Source organism: Siniperca chuatsi, linkage group LG19 (assembly GCF_020085105.1).
Source record: "Siniperca chuatsi isolate FFG_IHB_CAS linkage group LG19, ASM2008510v1, whole genome shotgun sequence".
Lineage (NCBI taxonomy): Eukaryota > Metazoa > Chordata > Actinopteri > Centrarchiformes > Sinipercidae > Siniperca > Siniperca chuatsi.
In genome coordinates, this window is record NC_058060.1 from 18,499,774 (window position 1) to 18,527,267 (window position 27,494).

The 27,494-nt window shown below is 40.1% G+C and overlaps 2 protein-coding genes across 7 annotated transcripts in view; one reads left to right on the plus strand and one right to left on the minus strand.

The window, feature by feature from the left end:
* Positions 1-306: 306 nt before the first annotated feature.
* vps41 (VPS41 subunit of HOPS complex) lies at positions 307-19,911 on the minus strand. Its single transcript, XM_044175960.1, has 28 exons — positions 19,708-19,911; positions 19,283-19,318; positions 12,409-12,516; positions 10,896-10,973; positions 9,810-9,884; positions 8,755-8,817; positions 8,546-8,611; positions 6,954-7,073; positions 6,718-6,864; positions 6,553-6,619; positions 5,935-6,032; positions 5,645-5,774; positions 5,395-5,510; positions 5,178-5,296; positions 4,042-4,123; positions 3,859-3,951; positions 3,623-3,750; positions 3,130-3,274; positions 2,873-2,914; positions 2,731-2,781; positions 2,504-2,641; positions 2,372-2,426; positions 2,150-2,290; positions 1,892-2,028; positions 1,128-1,227; positions 990-1,034; positions 817-896; positions 307-649 (listed from the first exon to the last, which is right to left on the minus strand). Exons 1-28 carry the CDS (start codon positions 19,726-19,728, stop codon positions 569-571), a joined length of 2,562 nt encoding a protein of 853 aa, XP_044031895.1. The 5' UTR covers positions 19,729-19,911; the 3' UTR covers positions 307-568.
* Positions 19,912-19,926: 15 nt separating this feature from the next.
* The window catches only part of pou6f2 (POU class 6 homeobox 2), a 75,962-nt gene continuing 68,394 nt past the window's right edge, over positions 19,927-27,494 (plus strand). Inside the window, exons 1-5 of one of the 6 annotated variants that reach the window (XM_044175964.1) lie at positions 19,967-19,997; positions 21,259-21,369; positions 21,595-21,685; positions 24,015-24,082; positions 26,973-27,160. In XM_044175964.1, coding sequence (XP_044031899.1) covers positions 21,683-21,685; positions 24,015-24,082; positions 26,973-27,160 — 259 coding nt within the window. In that variant the 5' untranslated portion in view covers positions 19,967-19,997; positions 21,259-21,369; positions 21,595-21,682. Of the gene's footprint in view, positions 19,998-20,035; positions 20,248-21,258; positions 21,370-21,594; positions 21,686-24,014; positions 24,083-25,853; positions 26,039-26,972; positions 27,161-27,494 lie in introns of those variants that run through there. The other 5 variants (XM_044175965.1, XM_044175967.1, XM_044175962.1 and 2 more) reach the window with 5 other exon arrangements.

Consider the following 27,494-nt stretch of genomic DNA (forward strand, 5'->3'; position numbering starts at 1 on the left):
CTTTGCATTCCTTAAACATCTCCCAACCTTTTGATAAATGAAATAATTGTTTGCACAATACATTTTATGTCATAGACACAGGTCATTAAACTAGCGCTGATGAATAAAGCCACCCTCTGGTCAGTCTCCATTGACTTGACAAATGTATTTATTACAGTACTGGCACCAGGAAGCAGACTCTACACATCACATACAGTATAGTGTCAGCTTGACAACAATTCTTTCTAATACATTTTTAATTGATTGACTTGACAGGATTGACTTCAAGTGGGTTATAGAGAATTATTAACAGACACAAACCACAAATGGTTTTTATGTGATTTTATTTTTCAGACATTGCAAACATTTCATCACCAAATCACATTAGTGGCAAGCAGAACAAGTACAACACTTTACAGTTGTTAGATGTAAATATACAGAGACAATCCAATATAAATGTTTTGCATTTTTGCAAGTGTACAGTTCAGCGACTGAAGGAAAGTGATATTCATTGATCAATGCACTGGCAGTAAAGGGAAAGCAATGGGGGGGGGCATCAACAATATCATTGTGAGTGCATAAATCCCTGTTACTTTTTCATCTCCAGGATTCCACTTCCTGGCCCACGCTTCTTTGCACTGCAGATGTTACAGAACTGCACCCCAGGAATCTGAAACGGGAAGGAGGGAAAAGGTACAGGAGTCTCAACATAGGACAGCCAAGGTATGTTTGAGATATGATGGGTAGATATGATTCATGTACAACTCAACACCAAATGGAATAAATAAAGTGATGTGTTGTGTATAGAGTGACACAGACTAAAGGGAAGTCACTTACTGTTCCTGTTGATGGTAAACATTCCTTGTGAAACATGTGTCTGCAGTGAAACACCACCACACCGAAGGGTTTGGCCATGTCTGAAACAGGTGTCACGCAAAAATGAGCAATGAACAGCTTTCAAATCCAATCCAACATTAAAACACTTGGATACAAATGCATAGAAAGCCCACCTGATGGTAATATTGTAGCATGACACGATTCGCAAATGTTCTCCTCTGCAAAGAAAACAAACACTTGTTGTTATGAGTACAGTTTAAAATGACTTAATCTCCACTGCTTCATGCATGCCAAGAAAAAAGTGGCCCCACCATCGACCCTGACTCCTCTCATCTGTGTCCGGTGCATCTTCTGGAGCAGGGAGAGGGAGTCGGCCACCAGGATCTTCTTACATCCTTCCCTCAGAAGAATCTTAGAAACAAGAAAACAAAACCATACAACATGACGAGTACTTCATAAATTCATTCTTAAAATTTCTTATCATTTCCCCCTCTAAAATCACCCTAATTATTTCCAAATGGAGCTACAGAGGTTATATGATCCACGTAAATGGTGAAATTATGTTCTACTGCAATGTAATTTCTCCACCAATATAAAAAATTAAATATATTCGTCCTACTGATTATATTTGTGTATTAATACAGTAAGAAACATTTAGGAATCTCCATTCCTGTGTTTGCAAAAATAAAACCTTTCATTGTTTTTCTCCACTTAGATTCAACCTGAAGTGGGATATAAAACAGAATTACTTGATTTCTTTTGTTGATTTTAAGTATTAATGCAACCCCCAACTGACTATACTGGTACCTGTAAAAAAAAAAACTAGTTTTACTCAGGCATTTAACCCATACCTGTGTATTTAATTATTTATTGATGGTTTAATATTGATTTCTTTATCCTTTTTATCTTTTATTTCAGCTGAATAAAAGCTAAACTGGTAGTGAAGAACAGTGTTTACTACTGTTTAATCTGCAAGACAAACAAGAGAAACTGTTAAAACAGATTTTATTTCTTCATCATAAAGATTTCAAGTGAGAAAAAAAAAGTAAGCTAATCTAAGAGAAACATGTCTAACCTGTAGATTGTAGTCCTGGAGGATTTTTACTAGTGAATCTCGGAGGTTTGGGATCTCCATGCCCTCCTTAATGCGATGAATGAGCAGGATGGGATCCACATGAGTACCAATGTTATTAAGGAGGCCAGTGATGAATGCTGGGGAGAGACAATAGCAGACAGATAGAAACAAAGGAATATTATGAAAGTGAGGAAATGACAAAGAAAGACAGAATCAAACAGTTATGAATAACTGAGTCAATAGGAGACTGTATCATACGTGGTTTGTCAATAGAGTAAGAGATGAGATCCTCCCAGAGCTCTGCATCATCCTGCTCTTTGGCAAACTCTATGGCCTTGTCCACATCTTCCAGCTCCTCCATGATCATCTGCAGAGCTCGTCTGCTGTTGCCCATCCTGCCTGGGAGCCACATGCTGGGTTAGTTTCCTTTTAATCATTTCAAACACTCTTAAAAGTAGGAAACCCTTAACTAATACTTACTGAGCAGAAAGACAGTCTCCTCTACAAAGTTCCTCTGCTGACAAACCTCGAGAGCCTGAGAGAAAAAGACAACATATTTCATGTCTTGTAGCTTGTAGAAACTTGCGGTAGGATGACATGTAAGAATTGTACCTTTTCAAGCGGACAGTGTGTGCTATCTCTCAGGAAAGGTAAGAGATTTGGCCGGTCATATTCGGCATACAGGCCAATCTGTCTCTCGTGGTATTTTTGGCCTTTGTGGTGGTCCCGCTTGAACAGTTTATGGAGGTACTGTGCAGAAAAGGTGAGTCAAATCAGTTCTGAATTCAATTTTGAGAGTTAATATGATTATATTTAAAGTCATACATATCTCAACTCACCACATGCAGAAGCTCGGGCCTGTTTGCTAGTTCTTCCACCACCCTGTCTGTCTAAAAGCAGAGAGAAGAGAAACAGGATCAGCGGGCAGCAGATTGTCGTCAGATCCTTAATGAAAGACTGAGAGAAGCCAGGTACACTTACCGATATCTTGTCTTCATTGTCGAGAAGCATGTCAACAGCTTTCTGACAACGTAAATGTAGAGAATATATTACTCAAATGGAAAAAGACCAGCATTTTATGTGTGCTGATTGCAATACGGTAAGACATATTTTGATTGATCAAGACAACGTCATACAGTGTTAGTTTCTTTTGATTAAAAAAAAAAAACATGAAAAGTAAACATGACAATAAAATGTGCAAACTTACAAATGTTTTCAGTCTATGATCAGGCTTTTACCTCTTTGTCAAAGTCCATGAGGAGTACAATCTTGTCCTCTATGGAGGAGAAAAGGTTGTGTTTGTGGATCAGCTGGTAAACATCTTTGTGCCTCAGTCTCAGGTAGATTTCTAAAGCTCTGTCATACCGCTGGTCGTATGTGTACCTGTAATAGCACCAAAGACGTTACTTTATAAAATTAGATTTTATGTCTTTTTTTTTTTCTGTCAGCAGTAAAAGTGATTGAAAGCTTTACTTTTTAAACCATACAGGCCCTTCAGCAAATACATCTTTGCAGACAAAAACAATGTTCAAATACACAGAACTTGATTTAAAACTCCAGTCTAGATCCTAGTTTCAAAAATACTAAATAAATGATCCTGAATTCCATACAAATGTGTATAAAGTGATGCGCAAACTTTTTCATTTTGTTGTAATATTAAAAACTGACAACCTGTGTTTCCCTCAATATTTATTCAACTGGTTAAGTAATTCACGTGTTAAGATCACTCACAGTTCAGCCAATGTGGTGAGCAAGGTTCTGTTAGTGGGGTCCCTCTTCAGGTGATCGGTGACTGCCTGAACAATGGCCATGTTATTATAAAGCTCTCCAGGCCATTCCCGGATCAGCGTGGCAAAACCCTTTGTGGACAGCGCAGGAAGTGGGACAAACCGTTAGCTTTCGACCAACCAATGGATTAACACTGGATTTGTCACAGGATGTCAAGACTATTGTGCAGGACAAAGTACCTCATAATCAGTTTTGAGAAATTCATGCAAGATCATTTCATAGATGGCTGGTCTGAGACGCAGATCGCCTCTGGGCAAATACTGACTGATGGCCTGAAATTGTAGAGAGGTGGAGAAATATTGATAAGAGACTGATACTGGGAAAAAGGGCACAGAACTTCTGAACCAGAGCCCCTGACCTACCTTCAACTGTCCGATGGTCTTGAACCTGTATACTTCATTTTCCCATAGTTCCATGTTTTTTCCAAGAACCTTTTGACACTTCCTGAATTTAGAAAAAGCACTTGAATCATTCAGATGAAACAAGAAGATCCTGCTTTTTGACTTTGTTAGCAGTGGACATGCTTGTGGCTCTAGAGTCACATCAATCAATAAGGAGTGAATGTTATTCATCACATGAACATACAGAGTATAAACTATATGGTCTTTATACTTACAAGTTCATTCTTCATCTTGGAAATAGAAGTTAGTACCAAAGTTACTGAATGGATGAGATGAGATTTTAATTACCTGTAATACAGACCCAAGAGCGGATATTTTAATAGTTTGACAAAAAAAAACAAACTCAAGGTCCACTTATTGGTTGGAATAAAGCACTGGAAAAAGTTAGTAAGTGGACCTTGAGTTAAGATTTTTTTTGTCAAACTATTAAAATATCCGCTCTTGGGTCTGTATTACAGGTAATTAAAATCTCATCTCATCCGTTCAGTAACTTTGGTAATTTTAGTGAAAGAGTGTTCCCTCTTTCTACAATTCTAAATTAAGGTATTAAGATATGAGTGAAATATTCAGTTTTCATATCGATTATCTGAGCACTTAAAGGGAATGTTTAGCCCAAAATCAAAAATACATATTTTCCTCTTACCTGTAGTGCTATTTATCCATCTAGATTGTTTTGGTATGAGTTGCTGAGTTTTGGAGATATCAGCCGTAGAGATGTCTGCATCTTTTTTTTCTTTTAATATAATGGGACTATATGGCACTCGGCTTGTGGTGCTCAAAGTGCCAAAAAATACATTTGAAAAACTCAACAGCAATGTCTCTTTCCAGAAATCATGACCCAGTTACTCAAGATAATCCACAGACGTTGTTGTGAGCCGTTTCATGTAGGAACTATCAGTAGAAAGAAAATAGTTCCTACATGAAACTGCTCACAACAACGTCTGAGCTGTCCCTTTAAAATAGAAAGATTCTGTGATATGGACCCTGGAGATGTAAAACAAAAACCACCATATAGTTTTCCAAATATCACACACACCCACTCACAACTTATTAAATGGATTAATTTACTGTACATCCACACAACATGCCAAACCTACCTTGCAGCACTGTCATAGTCTCCTTTTTCCACTAAGTGGTTGATGTAATTCATCCCGATTTTCTGAACATCATGTCTCTTGATGTTTTTGAAGCTGATCTCTGCAGCCATCAGTGCCTCCTGTCACAGTTAAACCACAGTAACAGGGCACACAGTTAAAACTATATAATTGTAGACTGTAACCTTTTGCAACATTCAGAAAATTTAACAACACAAACCTCATATTTCTTCTTTTCAAGCAGCCAATCAATATGGTCATCTTGGTCTCGCTCCTTGGCCACAACGATGTCTTTGGGACTGATGATGTAGAAGAGCGACTCCCCCTCAGAATGCTCTGTTAATGAAAATACATTTATGCCTCTGCCTATTGTGCATTACGGCTGACATTTGATAGTCGATGCAAAATGAAATCAGAGTGCAGTAAAAGGCTGCGTGACATTTCTCTGAGGGCTGTTTTTATAGTCTCACCGAGGCGGTAGTCTCTGCACTCGTTGTTTTGGAAGTTACGCACAGTCAGCGCGTCTGAAGAGATCTCCTCACAGCTCTCAGGGAGAGGCTGGATTATGTCGAGACGAGGCCGCGCACGAAACTCCTCATCCTGCACACACACAAATACACACACAATGAGTAAAAGCTTTTAAACCACATTTGCCCCTTTAATATATATATATATATATATATATATATAATATATACATACATACATATATATACATATATATACATATACATTAAAAAAAATAAGTCATCATCATTACCATTGGATCAGAGTTCTCCTTCACAAAGAACAGGGTGACAAGCTGATCTGCCAGCGGGGCCAGACCACTGATGAAAAACTCTGTCTCAAATGCAGACACTGTTTGAAAAAGAAAGAGAAACCAAACAAAAGAAGATCAATTATACTATCCTCTTGTTGTAGTGCATTTCATCCATTTGTAAGTTGGGAGTGGTAACAACAAGATATTCTATATATTTGTCGCTGCATCTTCTAATAAATCTTTTGCCAGCACCACAATGGCTATCATTTAGACTTGACAACCTAACCAGAATGTGAGGTCCTGTTGTACTGTATCGATTTCTGCTACTCTCCTTGTTAAAATGTTCCTGCATCATTATCACTCACACAAATCCCTGTGCATTTATCACAGTATGCAGATAAAGTGACTGGCATCCAGATTAATTAATTTTTGTTTTTAACCATCATGTTTTAGGCCTGTTTATTTTATATTTTATTTTTCATTTCACTGCTGTGGTTACCTGTTCTGGCTTTATGTTGTCAGCACTTTGTAATTTTGCTTTCGATACTGCTATTGCTTTTATGTTATGTTTAAGTTTATTATTATATAGTTTATTATAAAGTGCTGTGTATTTTCTACCTATTTCCACATAGCGGCTGGGCAGATCTCTCATTTCAGTAGGATTTCGCTCTTTCACAACACAAATCTGAGGACAAATAAGAAAATTACAGAGAGTCTGAAAACCTGGAATAGCTGGATAAGTGTATGTAATGACTAATGGAGTTAAATAGAAAAGTAGCAAACCTTAATGGAAGTCCCCCAGCCAACAATGAGAGTGGCATTGTCTTTCCAACACAGGCTGCATGGGTACATGTCAGGCCTCAGACTGACATTATCCCGCAGCACATTTGTGATCCGCTGTTTTGTACTGATATCATAGATTTTAACTCCCTAAAAGTAAAGTAAAAAAAACCCCAAACGTTTAGCATTTTAACATTCTATGTTGTACAATTTATTCGAGTCTGTGACTCATCACTCACCACATTGTTGGCCCAGGCAATGAGATTAGCTCTCCACTGGATATTAGTGATTGAGCCCTCGCCTTCATGTAGAACAGACGTCTTCCAGCGATTCAACCAGTTTCTTTCATACAGAAGCAGCTTTGAGAAAGAAAACAGGTAAACACAGTTTGCATCTCAAATTAACAGCAACTCAGGGGTGCAGTTGTGCAGCCCCGCCTACAGAGGGCAGTAGATGAACAGCACACTACACAGGAACAGCCAGTCAGGAGCTGCGTCTGGTAAAAGGGTGAAACAGCATTATAGATTTAACTTAAACTGTGGGGAACTTTCTCATTCACGCTGCAAATGATGAAGTTAAACCTGATATTAGTCCTTATATGAAGATCTTAATTCCACTTCAGAGCATTTAGACAGATTGTTCATTAAACTCGATCTAAGTGAGAAAGCTTCACATTAGCTTCACATTCAATGGCGGAATAAATCATTTTACAGTTTCACATGGTCGACGTAATTTGCAAATGGAAGATGGTGTGAAAGAAACACTTGATGCATTATAAGCTTGATTTCATACATCCTTCTTACTCTCATCATAATGGTCACGGCTTCCTTTAGGAAACACAGGACGCAGCTGCAGAACTTTTTTATGAACTGCAGTTTAATGTTCAGGCTTTGTATTGTACATGCTGTAGAGGACAAAGCCTGTCATTCACATTCCCTGCATTGTTACTGTCCTTACTATATAAAACGATACAAAAAAGCCCCCAAAAAAGTGCATAATATTACCAAGGATGCCGAGAGAAGGTTGTATAGGCTCTTTAATTCAGCAGTTGGGCTATGTTAATAAACAGTTTGCTGTACAAAGAGATGATATGACAAAAGAACTGTGGAGACAAAATTGAATTTCCTTTGACAGGATGTGGCTCCCGTTGAGGCTTATTGATTTTCATCACAGGCACATTGTGGAGGCCTTCACAACTTGGAACTGAGAGGAATCAGCGGCAATTGAAAGAAAATGGCAAAGTAACACTAACAATGGGGTTTCATAAAAAAGTTGTTTTTCCTCACCCCTGTTGTATAAATGTCAGTATACTTTATTTATGGATGGTTTTGCAATGACGCTACTTCCGAGCAGTTTACGGTTGTGTACAATAATTGGCATGTGGTATTAGGTTGGTGGTTTTACTTCCAAAAAACAAAATGACAAATATAATGCCTAAGATACTTTTCACCTTCAGTTGTGACATACCCACCATAGACAACTTTCAGGAAAAAGAGATCCCTGTATGCGCCCAGAAATCCTACGACTATTTACCCTTTTGATAATGACATCTACTTGCTGTGCTTGTGAAGCATTGCCTTTCAAACACTGTTGAGCGAACAGCACTTTGTGAAAATGGGCAGCTCTCCCGAGAGCACTCCAGCAAAGAGACAGAAAAGTAAGAGCCTTTCAAGCCAGACAAAGGTCTGTGCATTGCCTTCAGTCGAGCCAAAGTGTGAAGGTCTGCAGCATTTGGTTTCACCCGGACACAATCAGGATGAATTATTGTGGCAGGAAATGTCTAAAACTGTACATAATGACTGCACAAGTGAAAAGTACTACTCAAACCTACCTTGTTGCCCCCAGTGACAAACTGTTTGTAGTTTGATCTGGTGAACTGCGGGTGTAATGCCACCACCTGCAAAACAATACATGAGGGGCAGATTAGACTATATAGGTTTTACTATTGTGGAGAGTAAATTTAGATTTTTCATTATGTTATATGCAGGTGATAGCAACAGATGTATCCTAACACACTTAAGTTTTCAGATATCAACTTACTTTGATGGGACAGTCAAAGTTTTCATGGAAGCCTTCTCTTGTATAGAGACCAAACACTTGAACCTGGAACAGAGATGAGACGGCAGAACAGCAAGCAAAGGTGAATAACTCAAAATTTCTCCTTTAATTGCTGCCTCTGCAACTATCTGAGGCCAGTGGGGGGAATTGTGGTCAGAAAAGACTTTGATTGGCTCCATACTTCTCCGCTGGGTCACCAATTAGTGGACAAGTTGATTCTTTGAAACCTGCAGGGTTTAGAAACAGGAGTCCTCATCTTGGACTCGACCACAGCCTCAGTTGGCTACAACAAACCCTAATGTACCATTAGAGTACATGACACCCAGTTTCTCTTCTTCTGAGGCCCAAAACAGGAAGATACTTTTTTTTAAAGTAGGAGAATAATATAAAACTCTGATGCAATCTTCTTTTTTTGAACTGCACCAGCGATTAAGGATTAAGTTAGATTTTCAAAGGATTAACAGCCAACTGAATTAGTTGAGGGCAAACAATTGCTGTAGCATTGATTTTAATTGTCTGCTCCACTTTTTGTGTGACAAGATCTTGTTTTTGCCACCAGAGTGCTGGAAGTAGGGGGGAGGGTGATATCAGAGAGCATATCTTGACTGCGAAATCCATGAAGGATGGTGGTAATGATGAGAAGAGACAAGATAACAGCAAGGTGGAGAACATGGAGAGTGTATCCATAGATGGCTGATGGCTGACTGACAGCTCAACGGATCTGAGTGCTACTCTTCAAAATTGGTACAAGTTTTTTATAAATTTCCTGCATCATAAAAAAATATGGGTTTATGTGTAGATATGGTGACGATAAAACTTCAGGTTAATGCTCCGACTGTGGAAGAACTGCCTTCTAAAAATTCACTACCAAACACCTCAAGTTCCACATCATTAGCATAAAGTTTAACACTGATAAGATGAGTTTTATATGAATCTGAGGATGAATTATGAAAGATGAGAAACACTGATTGGTGATTTTTTTTTTTGCTGCAGGCCCAAGGATCAGTAACCAGCAGTGATGAGCAGAGAGATCTCACCTTCCCATCCTCAGAGCAGATGCCCACATGCTCTCCACTTTCATCCAGACTGATCTGGTTGATCTTCACTGAACTCTGCGGAGACACAATATCAAGGCATCTTTTTTTTAGAGGCGGGTGAGTATCTTTGTTGCTGGCCAAATGTTGCTGGTTGACATTTTACCCCACTAAGTGAAATGCCAGAAAGAGCGAAAGGCAAAAAATTTGAGTATGTAATGGATGCATAGTCCCATATGTGTCAATGCATAGAGCATGGCATTAACACTGTGAAGGTTAGGGGGTCCCAATTCACTGCTGATGCTTTTAAATTTTAGACATTCATGACACTATAGGGCTCTTTAGATAAAAGGATCAACCAAATGGCATAAATTATAGCAAATGTTACTTAAAAACCATCCCTAAAGGGTTGACTGTGCCTCTTTGTAGACTAAAAGAGAAAAAGTTATTTGCTTATCATATATCTACAATTTCTCCAGTGCATTAGGTTCACCTGGGTATTTGGTACGCATATTAAATCTGCTTTTGACTGAATTCTGACTGGCTCATTTTGAAACTACGTAACAAATCCATCAGCCAGAACTCAGCGCTGTCTCTTCTGTTCAGTGAAATATCTTCCTTGTTTCTTTCAGGTAATGACTGATAACTGGCAGTAAGTTCTTTAGGTGAGTAGCACTTGAATCACTGTGCTCAGCAGGGACACTACAGTAATGTAAAACTGCCCCTTTTGTGTCGGCCAAATCAGCCTTGATTAAAGAATATTTTTTGACTTGCAAATTACATTACTGTTCAGAACTCATTCCCTCATCAGATATGCAAGATCAATGCTGCTTATAACTTCAACACATGCAAAATGTGCGAATGATGAAGAGCTTCGGTTATTAAGGTTCAGCACTACGGATGAGTCAAAAACCACAATTCAAGAATGGTAATGGACTGTACTTGTATATTGCCTTTCTAGTCTTCCAACCACTCAAAGTGCGTCACACACTACATAATAATTATATTAGCATTAGTCTTTATCACATCACATACCAGTAGGCCTAAACAATTTCATCATTATAATCTAAAGGATTTTAATGTACTCACAATTTCAAACTTCTGAGTTACATTTCCTTGGATGTCCAGCAGGAAAACCTTCCCAAAATGGGTACCTAGGGCAAGAAACTGAAAGGGGAAAAGTGTAATGTAAATTAAACCAGAAGACACTTGAAACAAATTCAAGATTTTGGAAAAAATATTGTGCCGATGAAGGCTGTGGAAGAGGACAAAAAAACACTTCCTGGAGCTGGAGCGACATGGGCAGAGTGGGGATTGGGTGGGCTTGGAGGCAAAACTGTGAAATTGCAGGGGGTGGAAAAGCCCTATTTATTAAAGCATACAGTGTGAAATGGCATTTTTTTTTCTCAAATTAAAATGCTTAAGCATAATAAATGCACTGTACATCTGACTTCTTCCCATGCTCCCCATGCAACCCAATCCCCTCCCTGCCCAGCACAGAGCTATTATTTCTACTGAGCAGCAACTGGTTTCTGTGCTTTGTGCTTCAACAAAAGTGCATGTGTGAATATGTGTGTGTATGTGAGTCCACTGGGACTAAAAAATTATAGAAACCGGGGGCTTTTGGCATTAGATTAAGTGTGTGTTCTTTCACCCCAGCGTCTGCTCCATGCCCTCCTCCTAATCCCCCTCCCTTCTAGACCAGCATGTGGATGTGTGGCGAGCCCACCATGCTTCAGTGCAGTCTATAATGAAATGCTTATATTTACAGGCACAGCTGAGCATGTCAGACAGAGCCCCTGCAATCTCCCCAAATAAAATAACCAAAAATAAATAAATAAAAGGGTTCAACCTTGTGAGGCGGAGCGACTTTTAAAGGGATTTATCAGAATGGAATTGTTCAAATGAAATTCCGATTCAGACACTTAAAATATGAGGCAACATAAGGCAATGTGTGCTGTCGGTGGCTTTAAGGTTGTGGGAGTTTGCTGTGGCGGAGGGGGCTGGTGTGACCACACAGGTAGCTGGATGGCAGAAGGTACACAAACACAGAAATCCCAGGAAGAAAGACAGTCAGATCAATTTCAGCAAAGCAATGTCTCTCGCTGTGGCACAGTTGCTATTTTGAGGTTTAAAAAAAAAATGGGGGACCAAATCCTCAAAGTAAAAATAAATAAATGAAAATCAATAGCGGTTAATAAAACATCAGGTGAGGAGACATAACTGGGTATGACTTTTGCTCTGCTCAGGCGTGCATTTGTGCTGCTGGTGCCACAACGATTAACCATCTCGCTGAGAGTGGCCCTCTTAAAAATATCAACATTCGACAAACAGGGGAGAGGAGTGAAAAATATGGGGGAGTGGGAATAAAAAGAGGGGAAAAGAGGAGAAGACAATGGTGACTGGTGTCTTTTGATGCACCTCCCTGAGAGGAAAAGCAGAGGAAGGTGAGAAAAGAATGGGCTGCCTTTACAGGTTGAACAGAGGGGATGAAAACTGACTTTGAAGAGTACATCTCTCAAATGTGTACATAAACAATGCACTTGAGATGTGTGGACTTCAGACTGAAATGACCTTGTGGTTGGTGGATTATAACCGCTACCTTGTCATGGACGGTCATACAGCTGGCAGCATCCTTCTGGAGGATTTCTGTCACCCCATTGGAGAGCCTCTCATACTTCAGCTTGGGCTCCTCCTCGCTGTCCTCCTCCTGGTTGAGAAAGTAGGCTTGTAAGATGGGCTCTCACTATAACGTTTTCTTAAAAGGTATGCATTACAACAGCCTAGTGTCCTCTCACAAACGTTATAGTTCACAATGTTCTTTGAAAGCCATTGTAAAAAACCCTTCATGCAGTAAACTGAAATATACAAAATGTCAACCTCAAGTCATTTAAATGTTTCCAATGAAACTCAACTTAAAGGTGCCCTGTGGAGTGTATGACCACTGGTGGTGCTATGGAGCAATGTTTTTACTGTGGGTCCTGTTTTGTTTGTTTGGTGCACAAGGATGCGTAAGGATGTGGGCGCCGCAATTTACATTCTGCCATGGTTTCACACTATTCCACTGCTTGACAGTTGGTTGAGGTAACGCACCAAAAAACATAATAATACGCCAAAGGCAGTGAGGGAGAAGACTGCTAGGTAGTAAAGATGGATGTAAACAATTCCTAATTTTAAATACTTAAAAAAATCTGCAAGTGTTATGAAGAAGGAGATGCATTCAACACGTTTGTTAGACGTCAAAAATACACAATGTGTTTTGGTGAGAAACAACTTTTGTTTTTTTACAAGAAAACTCGACAGGGCACCTTTTAAGTCCATCACACTTGAAATAACCGTATTTGTAAGGCAGGTCAAAATAGTTAAATATCAATGTAAGAGAATTAATAAGAACATTTTTTTCCAATATCAAAATGTATCATGATACGCAAAATCACATTAAATTACTTAAATGACTTTATGTTCAATGCAATTAATTGTGTTCCTCTGTGCATGGTGATATATTTTAAGTTGTTTTAAGGTTTTGTTGCTTTCTTGAAAAGGTGAAATCACATGAGCCAATTTTTTGCAAATGCAACTTTTTGTAAATGTTAGACCACATTTATCTTCATTTAGCTTGAACAAGAAAAAAAACATCCATTTAGAACTGCAACTACTTACTACTAATTACTTTTCATTTTTCCTTTTGTCCATAAAATATTGGAAAATAGTAAAAAACGGCCATTATAATATTTGGGAACCCAACCTGACAAATGTCTTGTATTGCTGACCAAGTTTAAAACCCAAATATATTTAATTAACTATCATAAATTACAAAGAAAAGCATAAAATCTCTCATTCTGCTTGAAAAATTAAAGAAATGATTAACCAATTACCAAAATGGTTGCTGAATAATTTTCTGTTTATCAACAACTAATTGTTATATATATATATATATATACACACACACACACACACACACACACACACAGTATAATCAGTATAATACTGGGGCGGCTTGTCCTTGGGCAAGTGTCCTTGGGCAAGACACTGAACCCGAAATTGCTCCCGAGGGCTGTGCCTTCGGTGTATGAGTGTGTGTGAATGAGTTAGTTTCTTTGGACTGATGAGCAGTTGGCATATGTAGCGTAAAGGGCTTTGGTCGGAAGACTAGAAAGGCGCTATACAAGTACAGTCCATTTACCATAATACTACTGTGTGTGTATGTGTGTGTGTGTGTATGTGTGTGTACTGCCACAGTACAAGACACTAAACCCAGCAGGACCACACTAATGGCCAATCCTACACGTATTCTGGCCTCTTCAAAGAAATTCATGTGTTGCATGTGTGTATCAGGAGATATATCCACAAAGACACATTTCCATTACTTTGTGTGAAATGCAGCATAAAGTAATCTTGATTTTTTTCATGAGACCGTTCATCCCCAGTGACATACATGAATTTAGTCATTTCATAAAGCAAACTTAAGGTATTCTACTGTGTTACACTTTCCAGCGTGAGCCAACATTTGCGGCCAGTCACAGCCTGAATATTACTCATAATTCAGTTTATAACCAATGCTGCACAGTCTGTGGCTGCCCAGAGGGTGCATCAACTCAGAACATTGTCTGCCATTATGTGCTACTGGGTTGGAGGTGGGGGACAACAGCGTGGAAAAAATGTTATTTTCAAAAACAATCCTTTCCCACTCAACAACGCCATATCTAGGCTATTTCCTGTGTATTCTGGTTGTAAGATTTCTGATGCGAGGGCATTTGTCACGGGTTTCAATGTGTATCAAACAACAAAGGCAAACTTCATCCCCGGAGAGAAACTAACCATTTTCAAACTTTTGCCATCTCTTGTAAGTTGCCTTTTGTTTTGTCAACTACGGAGCTTGCCTTTGGGTTGTAACCATTTTTGCCATATTCTTTGCCTATTGCAAGCTTAGATACAACAGGCTGAACTAAGCCTTCTGTCTACAATAAGGAAAACATTCAGCTTTCAAATACACAATGACCACACTAGTCACAAACTTACATTTAGGATGAGAAAGGAGGACATGTCCTCTTCAATATTAAGAAAATAATGAATCATCCTGCCACCCACACCTCCACTTCTTTCTATCTCAAACACAATGTAAAGATAGGTGACAAATAATAGGAAAACCCTGAATAAATGAGTAGAGAAACTTGACAAATGCAGGTGCTTCTGCCCAGAATGGCTTGATGAAAATAATGTGAATCATATGCTATGGCCTTAACAGTCACCTGATCTCAACCCCATAAAAACACCTATGAGATTTTTGGGGAGACGTGTTAGATAGTGCTCTCCTTGAAGCTGTTTGCCACCCATGCTTTTGGCAGTAGATATACAACAGGCTGAACCATTCCTCGTTTCTATAACATTTTTCAAATGCGCAAGGAAGAGTACAATAGTTACATTAAGGCTAAACAGAAGGACATATCGCTCTAAAAGCAATTAATCCACTCCTCCACCCACCTCAGCATGTTTGTCTGACTCAAACACTTTTTGGCAGCATAGCTGTTATATCAAAGCAGATTTTATGACAATTTGGGCACAATCTCAGGATCTCAAATGGAACTGTTCCCACTTTAAATGAAGTTGGGATTGAGCACACATATTGTATAATATAATGTAATATAGCGAAGAATGTAATTCGACTGGGAAAAAATCCTCCAATTAGAATTATGTGAACGGTCAGGTACTTCCTTACTGGCCGAAGATGCTCACGACTCTCCAGTATGAATGTGTCCAGCAAATCTGATTTTTTAGTTTCAGTGCTAAAGTGAGGAAGAAGAGGTGCAATAAGTCTGTTACTATAGTAGTATTATGTGTCATCTGCTGCTAAGGGTTTGATCCACTGTACTTCAAAGTTCAAATAAAACCCTTTATAAGCAAAAACACTCACAACCAGACTTATCACTGTATTACGTCGTGGGCTGGGGCAATTCATCGACGTCATCGATTACGAAATACGTCGATTTGCATATCGTGCGTCAGCGCGTCGCAATGAAGTATGGCTGCACCCTGTCAAAGCATGGATTACCCCAGAGAGCAAGCTGCAGCACAAAAACCTCGCCTACAACCTACACCTCCCGTGCGGTCTACTGACAGTCGCACATGCTCTGCAGAGAAACACAGAGAGAGAGAGTCTCCTGTTTATGTAGGCCTACTTATGCCGTTGTTTTGCAAAAGCTTGTAAGTGCACCAGTTGTTGCCGATGTCATTCGCTACCACGTTGGTTTTGATCGTTTCGATAGGCGACGTCATTAACAACAATCCTCCTCCACACGCGGCACACCTGCTGTTGTGAAAACGGAATCGCGGGTGAAAAAGTCCTAAATAGGAGTTTTGGGCGACTTTATTAAACATACAGTGCAGACAGATACAGGGAGAGAGAAAGAGGCATGCGGGGCAAGACAGTGTGTGTGCGCAGAGACCAGAGGTGTAGGTGTGTGTGTGTGTGTGTGTGTGCAGAGACCAGAAGTGTAGGTGTGTGTGTGTGCAGAGACCAGAAGTGTAGGTGTGTGTGTGTGTGCAGAGACTAGAAGTGTAGGTGTGTGTGTGTGTGTGTGTGTGTGCGCGCAGAGACTAGAAGTGTAGGTGTGTGTGTGTGTGTGTGTGTGTGTGTGCAGAGACCAGAAGTGTAGGTGTGTGTGTGTGCAGAGACCAGAAGTGTAGGTGTGTGTGTGTGCAGAGACTAGAAGTGTAGGTGTGTGTGTGTGTGTGTGTGTGTGTGTGCGCGCAGAGACTAGAAGTGTAGGTGTGTGTGTGTGTGTGTGTGTGTGTGTGTGTGCGCAGAGACTAGAAGTGCAGTGTGTGTGTGTGTGCAGAGACCAGAAGTGTAGGTGTGTGTGTGTGTGTGTGTGCAGAGACCAGAAGTGTAGGTGTGTGTGTGTGTGTGTGTGCAGAGACCAGAAGTGTAGTGTGTGTGTGTGTGTGTGTGCAGAGACTAGAAGTGCAGGTGCGTGTGTGTGGGCAGAGACCAGAAGAGTAGTGTGTGTGTGTGTGCGCGCAGAGACTAGAAGTGCAGGTGTGTGTGTGTGTGGGCAGAGACCAGAAGTGTAGTGTGTGTGTGTGTGTGTGCAGAGACCAGAGGTGTAGGTGTGTGTGTGTGTGTGTGTGTGTGTGTGTGTGTGTGCAGAGACCAGAGGTGTAGGTGTGTGTGTGTGTGTGTGTGTGTGCAGAGACCAGAGGTGTAGGTGTGTGTGTGTGTGTGTGTGTGCAGAGACCAGAGGTGTAGGTGTGTGTGTGTGTGTGTGTGTGTGTGCGTGCGCGCAGAGACTAGAAGTGTAGGTGTGTGTGTGTGTGTGTGTGTGTGCGTGCAGAGACCAGAAGTGTAGGTGTGTGTGTGTGCAGAGACCAGAAGTGTAGGTGTGTGTGTGTGCAGAGACTAGAAGTGTAGGTGTGTGTGTGTGTGTGTGTGTGTGCGCGCGCAGAGACTAGAAGTGTAGGTGTGTGTGTGTGTGTGTGTGTGTGTGCGCGCAGAGACTAGAAGTGCAGGTGTGTGTGTGTGTGCAGAGACCAGAAGTGTAGGTGTGTGTGTGTGTGTGTGTGTGCAGAGACCAGAAGTGTAGGTGTGTGTGTGTGTGTGTGTGTGCAGAGACCAGAAGTGTAGGTGTGTGTGTGTGTGTGTGTGCAGAGACCAGAAGTGTAGGTGTGTGTGTGTGTGTGTGTGCAGAGACTAGAAGTGCAGGTGCGTGTGTGTGGGCAGAGACCAGAAGAGTAGGTGTGTGTGTGTGCGCGCAGAGACTAGAAGTGCAGGTGTGTGTGTGTGTGGGCAGAGACCAGAAGTGTAGGTGTGTGTGTGTGTGTGTGCAGAGACCAGAAGTAGGTAGTGTGTGTGTGTGTGTGTGTGTGTGTGTGTGCAGAGACCAGAGGTGTAGGTGTGTGTGTGTGTGTGTGTGTGTGTGTGCAGAGACCAGAGGTGTAGGTGTGTGTGTGTGTGTGTGTGCAGAGACCAGAGGTGTAGGTGTGTGTGTGTGTGTGTGTGTGTGTGTGTGTGTGTGTGTGTGCAGAGACCAGAGGTGTAGGTGTGTGTGTGTGTGTGTGTGTGTGTGTGTGTGCAGAGACCAGAGGTGCAGGTGTGTGTGTGTGGGGGGAAAAGAGAACTGAAGGGAAAAGCAAAGTGAGCAGATTAAAGTAGTTTGTGTGAGTAAACACTAAAATAAGGTGGAGAATTAAAATGGTGACATAAGGAATAACCTACTAGAAATAATATATATTATTGTGTTCTTTCAAATATTGTAATATTTTCAATAGACCAATATATCTTTTGTTGCAGAATAATGCCCTGCAGTGCATACTTTGTTTCTTGTTACATGTTTGTTTTAGATTCAATAAAATATTGAAATAGTAATGAGACAAGTTTTTGATATGTATTTTGGGTAAATTGTTATATTAATCGAGTAATAAAAATAAAAACGTATTTCAAATAATCGCTAAAGTAGTCATTAGATTAATCGACTAATCGAAGAAATAATCGTTAGGTGCGGCCCTAATTATGTCATTACAAATCAATCTAGTCTGGCCAAATTACAAAGGTAGCAAGAGCATGCCTCTTACTTTGAAGATGGCACAATTTTGACAATTTGTTACCCTGCTCATTTCTTCTGTGAGTAGCAGAGTGTAGAGCACACAGGCCCTCGCTGCCTTTATCCAGTGAGGCTGCTGACAACCAGGCCAGCAGCAGCAGACACCAAGCAAGCTACATTATATTGCAGCACTCTAAGTAAATAATAAGATGCTTGCAGCCACTTGGAGGAGACGCGCAATCCCACAGTCCCTAGTGCTTGTTTTTTCTGTGAGTGTTCGTGTCCTGCAGTACTGAACACACTGTGCACAGACAGAAAACAGGATGTAGGAGCTCTTTCTATTAACAAACCTGGAATTTTCCCCTTTTCCTTTCGCTCACTCTTAACTATTTTCTTCTGAAAGGTGCAAGTGTCCGCTGCAGCCTTTCCCTGATATTTCATTCTATTCTCTGCTTCCTATAAAGACAAACTCCCCTTCCCGCCAGGCTGATGTGTAAAGCTATATTTTATTTAGCCTACTTGTGATTCTCGGAAGCACAAGTGTACCGTAACATACCGAAGCTCAGTCATGATATTGATGGGTCTGGAAAGCTATCTGTAATTCATGAGTGTTTGACACCTCTCAAAACCTGACAAAGGTCCTTCTGGGATCAAGCTGGATGATAAAGGCTGGCTATGTAGTACAGTCCTTTCAGTAGGCAGTGAGCTTTATTTGAGTTCAAAAATCACCCGAGCTTGACAGAACTATGCACACCCCTGTCATCGTCAATATGTTGCTGTTGATGAATTTCTAAATCGACATACTGGTGCAACTGCATGACATTTTCAGGTGTATTTTTTTCCCTGGCTCTTTCACCTCTATATAAACTTCCTCTCACTCTTTGCCTTTTTGTAGCAGACAGAAAAGGCAGCACAAAGTGATGTTAATGTGTTTCTTACCTCAGACTCTGTGAATTCCTCACTTTGTTTTCTGCCCTGAATGAAGAGACAGTTTGAATGGATTTCACCAATATGTCATTAAATGTCATGTCATGTAAATATAGGCTATTAAAGCACCAAAGCATACTGTAGCGCCACATTTAAAGCATGTGTGCATTAGAATATAGTTTAACTCAAACACAGACACGGAGATTAGGCAGGGCACTAAAGCTACAATATTTTATTTACAAAAGGAAACACATAGATATCAAATCAATATAAAGCTACTATCACATCACAAATTTACGCAGAAACTGTTAGATAACAAGCTAGATCAAATCAAAAGGCAGCTGAGAGTATTCCCCGATCACAATTCTTATTTATTTTGATGCATATACGTATAAAACATCAACATTAGCCAGCTAGCGCTAGCATGCAGTGCTTACCTGCTCCTCCACTTCCGCCATTATTAGCTGTATCCGAACAGAATAGTTGTAATATCTCAATACGTGTTTAGAAAATACACGTTAAAGGTCCACAATACCACAATACGGTCTGTTTCATGTCAGAAATATCCAATATACAACAAGGTGATGTTTGTTGTCGAAGCCTGCACCAACTGGCATAAGTTAAATCACATGACTGAAACAAAGGCGTGAGGCATTATGGGTATTGAAGTCTTTCTGCCAGAGACTCGACGCCAACCGGGAGAGGCGGTGACACTAATTACGGACAGGTGGGACCTTAAATGCGTTTTTCGCTGTGGTATTTATATTTGCCAATAGCTTTTCCGACTTTAAAACTAGTTTATGCTCTATTTTAACTTTGTTTTTATACTCATTATATTTCATATTTGAGACAGTTAACCTAGCAAGTTTCTAGAAAAGTGTCAGAAGTTAGCAAACATTAACCATTAGCTCATTTTTCCCTCTGGGATAAAGCTCAAGGTCTTACACTTATAACTTTTTAAACTGCGACATGTGCAGGTAGGATATTCTCTAGCTAAACCTATGAGCCAAACCACAAATCATATCTTCACAGAGGTGTTATTACGCCAACTTCAACAATTTGAACAGGTGCCAAATACAATAAATTAATGCTAGACTATTAGTCATCCAAACTTTCCCCAAGTGGATAAAAAAAGTTGATGGCTGCTGTGATGGAAGAAGTATTCAGATCCTTCTGAGTAACTAAACACATTTAAGATACTCAAGTACAGTTTTTGAAGTACTTTTGTGGTACTTGAGTATTTTAATTTATGGTACTTTATACTTCTTCTCTACTAAATTTCAGTGAGATATATTGTACTTTGTACCCTACTAGCTACATTTATCTGACAGCCAGTTACAGATTACTGTGTGGATGCATGTTTTCCATACAAACATTTAATACAATTAATGAATTAATTAATGAAATTCAATGCATTGTTAAAATGAACAAGCCAGCAGTCTATTAGTTTAAAGCAGCACCACCCCAGCCAGCTACAGCATTAAAATACTACTTACACATAAATGCATCCAATAATATTAATCTAATTATATAATGTTTTAATAAAACACCCTCAGGGGTAATTCTGATGCATAATGAGTACTTTTACTTTTGATACTTTAAGTAAATTTTGCTAGTAATACTTTCATACTTTTACTTAAGTAGGAGTTTGAATGCAGGACTTTTATTTGTAATGGAGTATTTTTACATTGTTGTATTGCAACTTTTACTAAAATAAAGGATCTGAATACTTCTTCCACCACGGACTAAAAATTGCAGTACAGCAATATTAAAATACTTTATTGCAAGTTAAAGTCCTGAAAGTATTATTAGAAAAATATACCAAAAATAAAAGTACTTATAATGCAGAACGGCCCCTTTCAGAGTGTTTGCTGATGCATTAACAAAAAAACATTTTTGAATGAGAAATCAAAATCTCAACATTAAAATGGTGTTCATGCATGTTGTAAAGACAAATCAATTAGCTTATTGGTTTTGTATATTTCCAGACATTCCTGGACTTGGTGGCCAAATGAATCCCCCTCAGATATTAGTCGACTCTCTTGGTCCTTTGTCACCCTGCTGACAGCTGCTTGCCAGAGTCCAGATGAATGCCAAAGGTATGATTTGCCTCTTCTTTATTGAGATTGTCTCACACCCCCATCTCGCCTCATCCATCCTCAGGAGAATCCTAATGCACTGATACCAAGGGGGAATCATTTTTTTTTCTTTACAATCTACTTAGCAATGATTTATTGATTGTGGCTTCCACCCTCGCAGAGAATTACCGGTCCTTTTTGGGAAATCAGATTTTCACACCTTTCATGAGTGTATATGTGACGCAGGTCTCCAGAGACGGTGTGAGGGGAAACTGACTTTGAGGAGCAGCAGCAGCGGTGTGTGAATCTCTGCGGTGTCACTCCTCTGCTGCCCATGGTATGTCCCATGAATGGCCCTGTGATTCTCTGCTGCTCTCCCCATCTCTCTCTATAGTTTTGCATTATTTATCACTCGATAAACACAGTGTCCGAGCTTGATTTTAATATGTTTTCATTCCCTTTCAAACCTTTAAAACATATGGTTTGTCCACTTTCATATCATAAGCATGCAGGAGCCTCTCTGAGGTATAAGCATTTCATAGGAGAAAAAAAGGAAAATAATAAAAACAACCCTTGCCCTCATAGGAGGAGTCAGATTAGTGTGGTGAAAGCTTTGATGCTCCAGAATGTCAGCTCCGTGGATCGATCTAGCTAAAAACACACACACACACCTGACCAATCAGAGGCATCTATCTGTTGTGGACCTGCTGGGCACCATGGTTTACAAGCTTCAAAGAGCTCCTTTTAATACACTGCTTTGATAGCCCTCAGCCTTCACTGACCCGTCGACCATTCACTGGGGGGCATTTTCGCTTTTGTGGAGTAGAGAGGGATAACTACCGATCATATTAATGAGTGGGGAAAAAAATCACCTCAGATCTGGACTACTTATACCACTGGCCTGCTATTCCAGAAGAGTGTGTACAGAGGAAGTAAATTAGCATTTCTTATGAGTAATTCACAGAAATCATTAATAGCACTAGTAGGCATCTGCTTGCATAAAGATGCTGTGGTGAAATTGTCGCTGAACTACATAAAGATCCATTTGCCATGAGAGAGAACAGTTTGGTTAATAACCCTAAGGGGGAGACAAATCATCATACCACATTAGACACCAAGGTCTTGGGATGTTTGGCCAATACAGTAGAGTAAAACAGCAGGACAGTTTTTCAAAATGTGAGCTTCAGAAATATTGTTGGCCCTGATGCAGTAACACAAACATGTAATGTTCAGTATTTAGTTCTTGAAATAAAGTTGCAGTTGTTTTTAGTTTTGAGTAGTTTTAAATGTAGTCAAATCAACTCTATAACTTCGAGAAAGGAAAGATTTTTCTTAAAACACTAGTATGTTTGTCTTGTTTCAACATACAGTCTTACATGCTTACAGTCATTTTTTTGTGTAGAAGATTACTTAAATACATATTAGAGCTCAGTAAGCTTTCGTTTTATATTTTGTTCAAATTCAAATTTATTCCTGGAAAACTAAATAAAAGCGTGACACATTTAACAAATTTTACAGTAGCAATAAAAACAAAATTCTTATGGCTGAGGCCGGATATTCATTTTGGCAGTATCTGTGTCCTTGAATTACACAGGTCATTACAGTTGCATTACAAGGAATACTAACTCATTAGGTTCGAGCAGAAAAACAAATCAGCTAATGACAATTTGAATTTATTTGCTTTTTAGCCAGTAGGCCACTTAGAACAGTGATAATGAGTTTAAAATAAAGCTGCCATAGATTGATTGCAGACAGTAAATGATTTGTGTAGTGCTTGGAATACATGTGTTGTCTCATAAAGTAACCTGACAAGGCACACACATGATTTGACAACAATACATTACATTAATGTTCATAAGAACATGTGAAGCCTGAAAGTGAAGTCTGACACATGATGGGGTGTATTTTGGGTACATTTTAAACTTCATTCTTTTTCTAATTTTTTTCACACTGGCTTATCTACAGTTGTTCAGGGTCACAGGTACGTCAGTATGCGTACTAAAAAATGCTTAATTTTTGAGTGTACTGTTGTTGTGCACGATTCAGTGCATTGCAAAAAGGAAAAGAGGCAAGGGGGAGCTGCAAAATGTCACAATTATTGCACCTGGTGGTGAGACAGATGAAGGAAGATATTGGAAAACAGAAAAATATATATATATTAAATGTTTTTTCTTTGTAAAGTTTTATTGTCACTGGCATTCCAAAGTCAGTTTGTGTGAGACAAAGTTTAATTTCTGGTATATAGGGCTGCAACTAGCTATCATTTTCAGTATAGATTAATCATTTTGTCTAAAAAATGTCAGAAAATAGTGAAAAATGCCTGTTATAATAGCCCACAGCGCAAGGTGATGTATTGTATATAACTTGCTTGTTTTGTTTGACAGTCCAACTGGTATGCAACTGTACTTTCTTTAGCTACTTGATTTCTTCAACAGTTTGAATGATTCATGACAGTGGATGTATTGCATCATTTCCTGTTAGTACAAAACAGTGACATACATTAATGTTTTGTATACTGACTGCTAACTTCTCTGTCGTAGTGTTCCTGCTGTTTGGGCAGTCCATGTTGAATACGGGTATAAATACTAGAGATCATTGTAGATAAAACAATATTATGACAATTGTGATGAGTACTGATCGTTTATTTTTCTCTGTTCAATAACCAGAGGAGCCTTGTGTGTTGGAGTGGAGTGTGCCGGTCACACCCAGTGTCCCTCACACTGGGACAGCACTGGTGAGACCACTAGCTATTAGCATGAATATCTGATGACACTCGGGACTCTTTGCTAACCACTGATTATTCGGCCACTGGGGGTGTTTGGTGAGCGGGAGGCAGAGGGGGGATCAAGTGCTTTTTCTTGTTCCTGCAACCTGTTCCCGAGCTGTGGCCAGACTGAGTGAACAGAGAAGAAACGAGACAAACCTTCTCCCTAATGCCTTTCCCCCGCTAACCTTCTTACACACACACACATGCACAAACTCACATTATTGCTTTAACCAGAGGTCTGAGGGTTACTTAAAAAAATGAAGCTAATCCGTTACACATCCACTGCTTAGAATCAGTAATGTAATTTCTTATAGTAATTTTTAAAATATCCCTTTTTATTACGGATTTTTACAATAAGATTACAGTTATCCCATTATGTGTAATTGCATTACTCCCTGAGCTTAAATTGATAAACACACCCAATTTGGTGGCATGATTGCAAATAGGCAAAGCTGGCTGTTTTGAAATGAAGTAATTAACAGCTGCGTGAGATGGTGAGAGATGTGTTGCCCCCTTATCCTCGAGCCTCAGAGGCCAGGGGAAGATTAGAGCTCTGATCTCATTCCCAGCACTTGTTTGGAGTCTGTCAGGAAGAGAAATGCCAGCATTAGAGAGGTACCGCCACACTCCTGATATGATGAAATAAGGAGAAAAGAGGAAAGGGAAAAAGATGGAGGGATGGACAGAAAGGACCCTGCCCTTCTCTGAAGTGTCAGTAGCTTGTTTATTCTATTTTTCATCGTAGCTGCTGGGGCAAAGATTCACATTTTCCCTTTATTTTTTCCCCCCACCTCGTAACAAAAACCACTGCTCTCATTTTTTTATAGGTCTTGCAAACTCTCATGCCCCAGTGAAAATTACATTGTGAAACGGTAGAAATTTCAGGGCTGCCTGTGCTCTCCCCTGTCCCTCTGAGCTTTCAAACAGTCAACAGACTGTGAAGAATAAATAATAAAAAACTATTGATTATTTTGATGACTGCAAGATTCAATTAGGTATTAATTTTGCCCTCCAGTGGACCTATCAAGCAACTCAAAGGAGAGGAGGTAGGAGGTGGGGGTGGACCCAAATGCATGCAGAGTGTGGCCAGGCTCAGACAGAGGGGAAAATGTGTTTACCTCGGCAGGCAGAGAGGTGCATTGATGCGCAGTGTCTCACATTTAAGTGCTCCACAAATGAAGCCCTGATGACTAGTGACATTGTTACCAGGGGTATGAGTATTGACCAGCCAGTTCACGTTTTTAACAACAGCTTAAACTATTTCTATTGATTAACATTTTCATAGATTATTATGTGTCATATCAAAGAGGCCTGATTCCTGTGATGAGCACATTAAAAAGGCCCCTCTGGGCAAGAACTCATCTACCGCCCTGATAGACGTGGGGGGGGGGCTTTTGATGGGTGCAGCAGCAAGATAAGACTCACGCTCCTTTTTCCTTTCTGTGCCTACATACACTGGTCACCTGTCCTTTGCTCAGATATATTTAGGTTGAACTTGATTTATAAATAAGGAAGAAAGCCATAGTGCTGCTGCTCTGTGTCTGTGTCTCACCTCGCCTGAGGTGGGGTGAACACTGTCTGAGGAGCTCTCCAGTCAGGGGACACAAGGGGGAAGAGACAGAGGGAGTGAAGGCGGGAGGGGTGTGTGTGTGTGTGTGTGTGTGTGTGTGTATGAGGGGGAGAGAGAGAGGGAGGAGGTGACATCTCCAGTGCCTGTGTGAGGAAGCAACCTCAGGCTTGAACCTGTGGTGGCCATTCAGATACACGAAGGTCGAGGAGGCTGCTTGTGGTTCAGTAGAAAGCATGTACTAGCTGGTCTCTGCTGTGGTGGCATGTTTTAGCTGTTGTTTGACTGACTTCAACATTTGGAATTTCTGAAAACTCTTTTTTTTTTAAACTCTTTTCTTCTGGAGCTTTGTTTAGGTAAGAAAAGTTTTCAGTGGCTTTTAGGGAACTTTTCTTTTATTGTTTGAAAAAGTCCAAAAAACATCCATAGACTGTATTCTATTAATTGTGTGCAGGTGTTGGATCTTCCTATAGATAAAATCCCCTGATGGAATCATTTAAACCTCATACAATGCTCTTAAACATGCTTTTTTGTATTATATAAACCGTGATGTTTCAGTTTATTTTCACTTTGCTGAATTTATTCTATTCCAAGATGTTCACACAGATAATACTCTAACCTCTAATCTATACTCTAATCATGTAGATGCTGTTTATTCTTGTTTCTAAGTGCTGACAAAAAATGAGAATAATTGGGCAAAAAATTTGGGAACGTCACTGACTTCATCTCTTGTTTAAATCAGGCCTTAAGTTTATGTTGCCTCTCTGCTGCAAGATGTCACCTTTGATCTCATTTTGTGTCCCCAACTATGTGAAAATTGATATAATCACTGGTGTGTATTTTCACTCATATCTTCAGATGTAGAATTATATTTATTTCATTTATTTATCAGCGCACAGCCCATGGACTTCTTTGTAGACTGTTGTCAGCTTAGTGTCTGCTGAAGATGAGGCACATGTCAGGTAGTAATGAGCACTATGAGATGGATGTATCACCGTTTTAGGACTGCAGGATATAATGGTAAAGCCACGCGATCCGTAACAGTTCTTCACCAGGCAGCAGCCGGCAGTATCAGCGGGGTAGCACCAGCCTCAGATAAAAGAGGGAGCTGGAGAGGGAGGGAGCAGGAGAGAGAGGGGGAGTGATGAGTGAGCAATAGAAAGGAGAAGCTGGGTAGAGAGAGTGAGTAAAGACAGAGAAGGAGCCGGTGAGGGTGAGACGCTGAAGCACATCTAACCAGGGGTGTTTTCTCTTTTATTTCTCCTCCCTGTTTCCCACCTGGGCTCCCAGCTCCCTCCAGGATCCGATGATTACAGGGCAGCTGAGCAAGCCGCTGCTCTCCCTGCGCAGCGACATGAGCGCAGCAGAACTCCGGGCGGACGACAAAGCAGCCACCCCAGACAGCGATCTGAACGACGAGCCCCTGCTCCTGCCCTCCGAGGCCACGGACAGAGAGGGCACTCCCAACAAGCTGTACGGTAAGTCGGCTCATCGCCTCCCGTTTGTCCCTTCTCCTTCATAAAGCTGCTGGTTGAGGTCTGTTTTAGGCAGCGGTGAGGTGAAAACGGAGGGCTTCCAATGTTGGGACAGGTGTCAGCAGTGTCAGGCAGCAAACTAAGTTTAAGTGCAATGAGCAAGTCAGTGTTTGGCTCTTTTAAAGCTTGGATATCTTTATGGATAAATTGTATTTAATGTCATTTTTGTGTTTTAAAGTGTTTCAGACTTTAGATTTTCTTGTAAAACCAGTTCATTTTTGTAGGGGACAGTCTGGTTAGTTGAAAGTGTATTGACAATACAACAGGTAATAATACT

What these genes read in the sequence shown, in the direction of transcription:
- vps41 (XM_044175960.1), bottom strand. Translation starts at nt 19,728, where the DNA reads ATGGCGGAAGTGGAGGAGCAG. An exon ending in TCTGCTCTGAGGATGGGAAG is followed by an intron (nt 8,818 to 9,809) that starts GTGAGATCTCTC and finishes TCTCTGTTCCAG; the next exon opens with GTTCAAGTGTTTGGTCTCTA. An exon ending in GGCCCGAGCTTCTGCATGTG is followed by an intron (nt 2,642 to 2,730) that starts GTGAGTTGAGAT and finishes TTTTCTGCACAG; the next exon opens with TACCTCCATAAACTGTTCAA.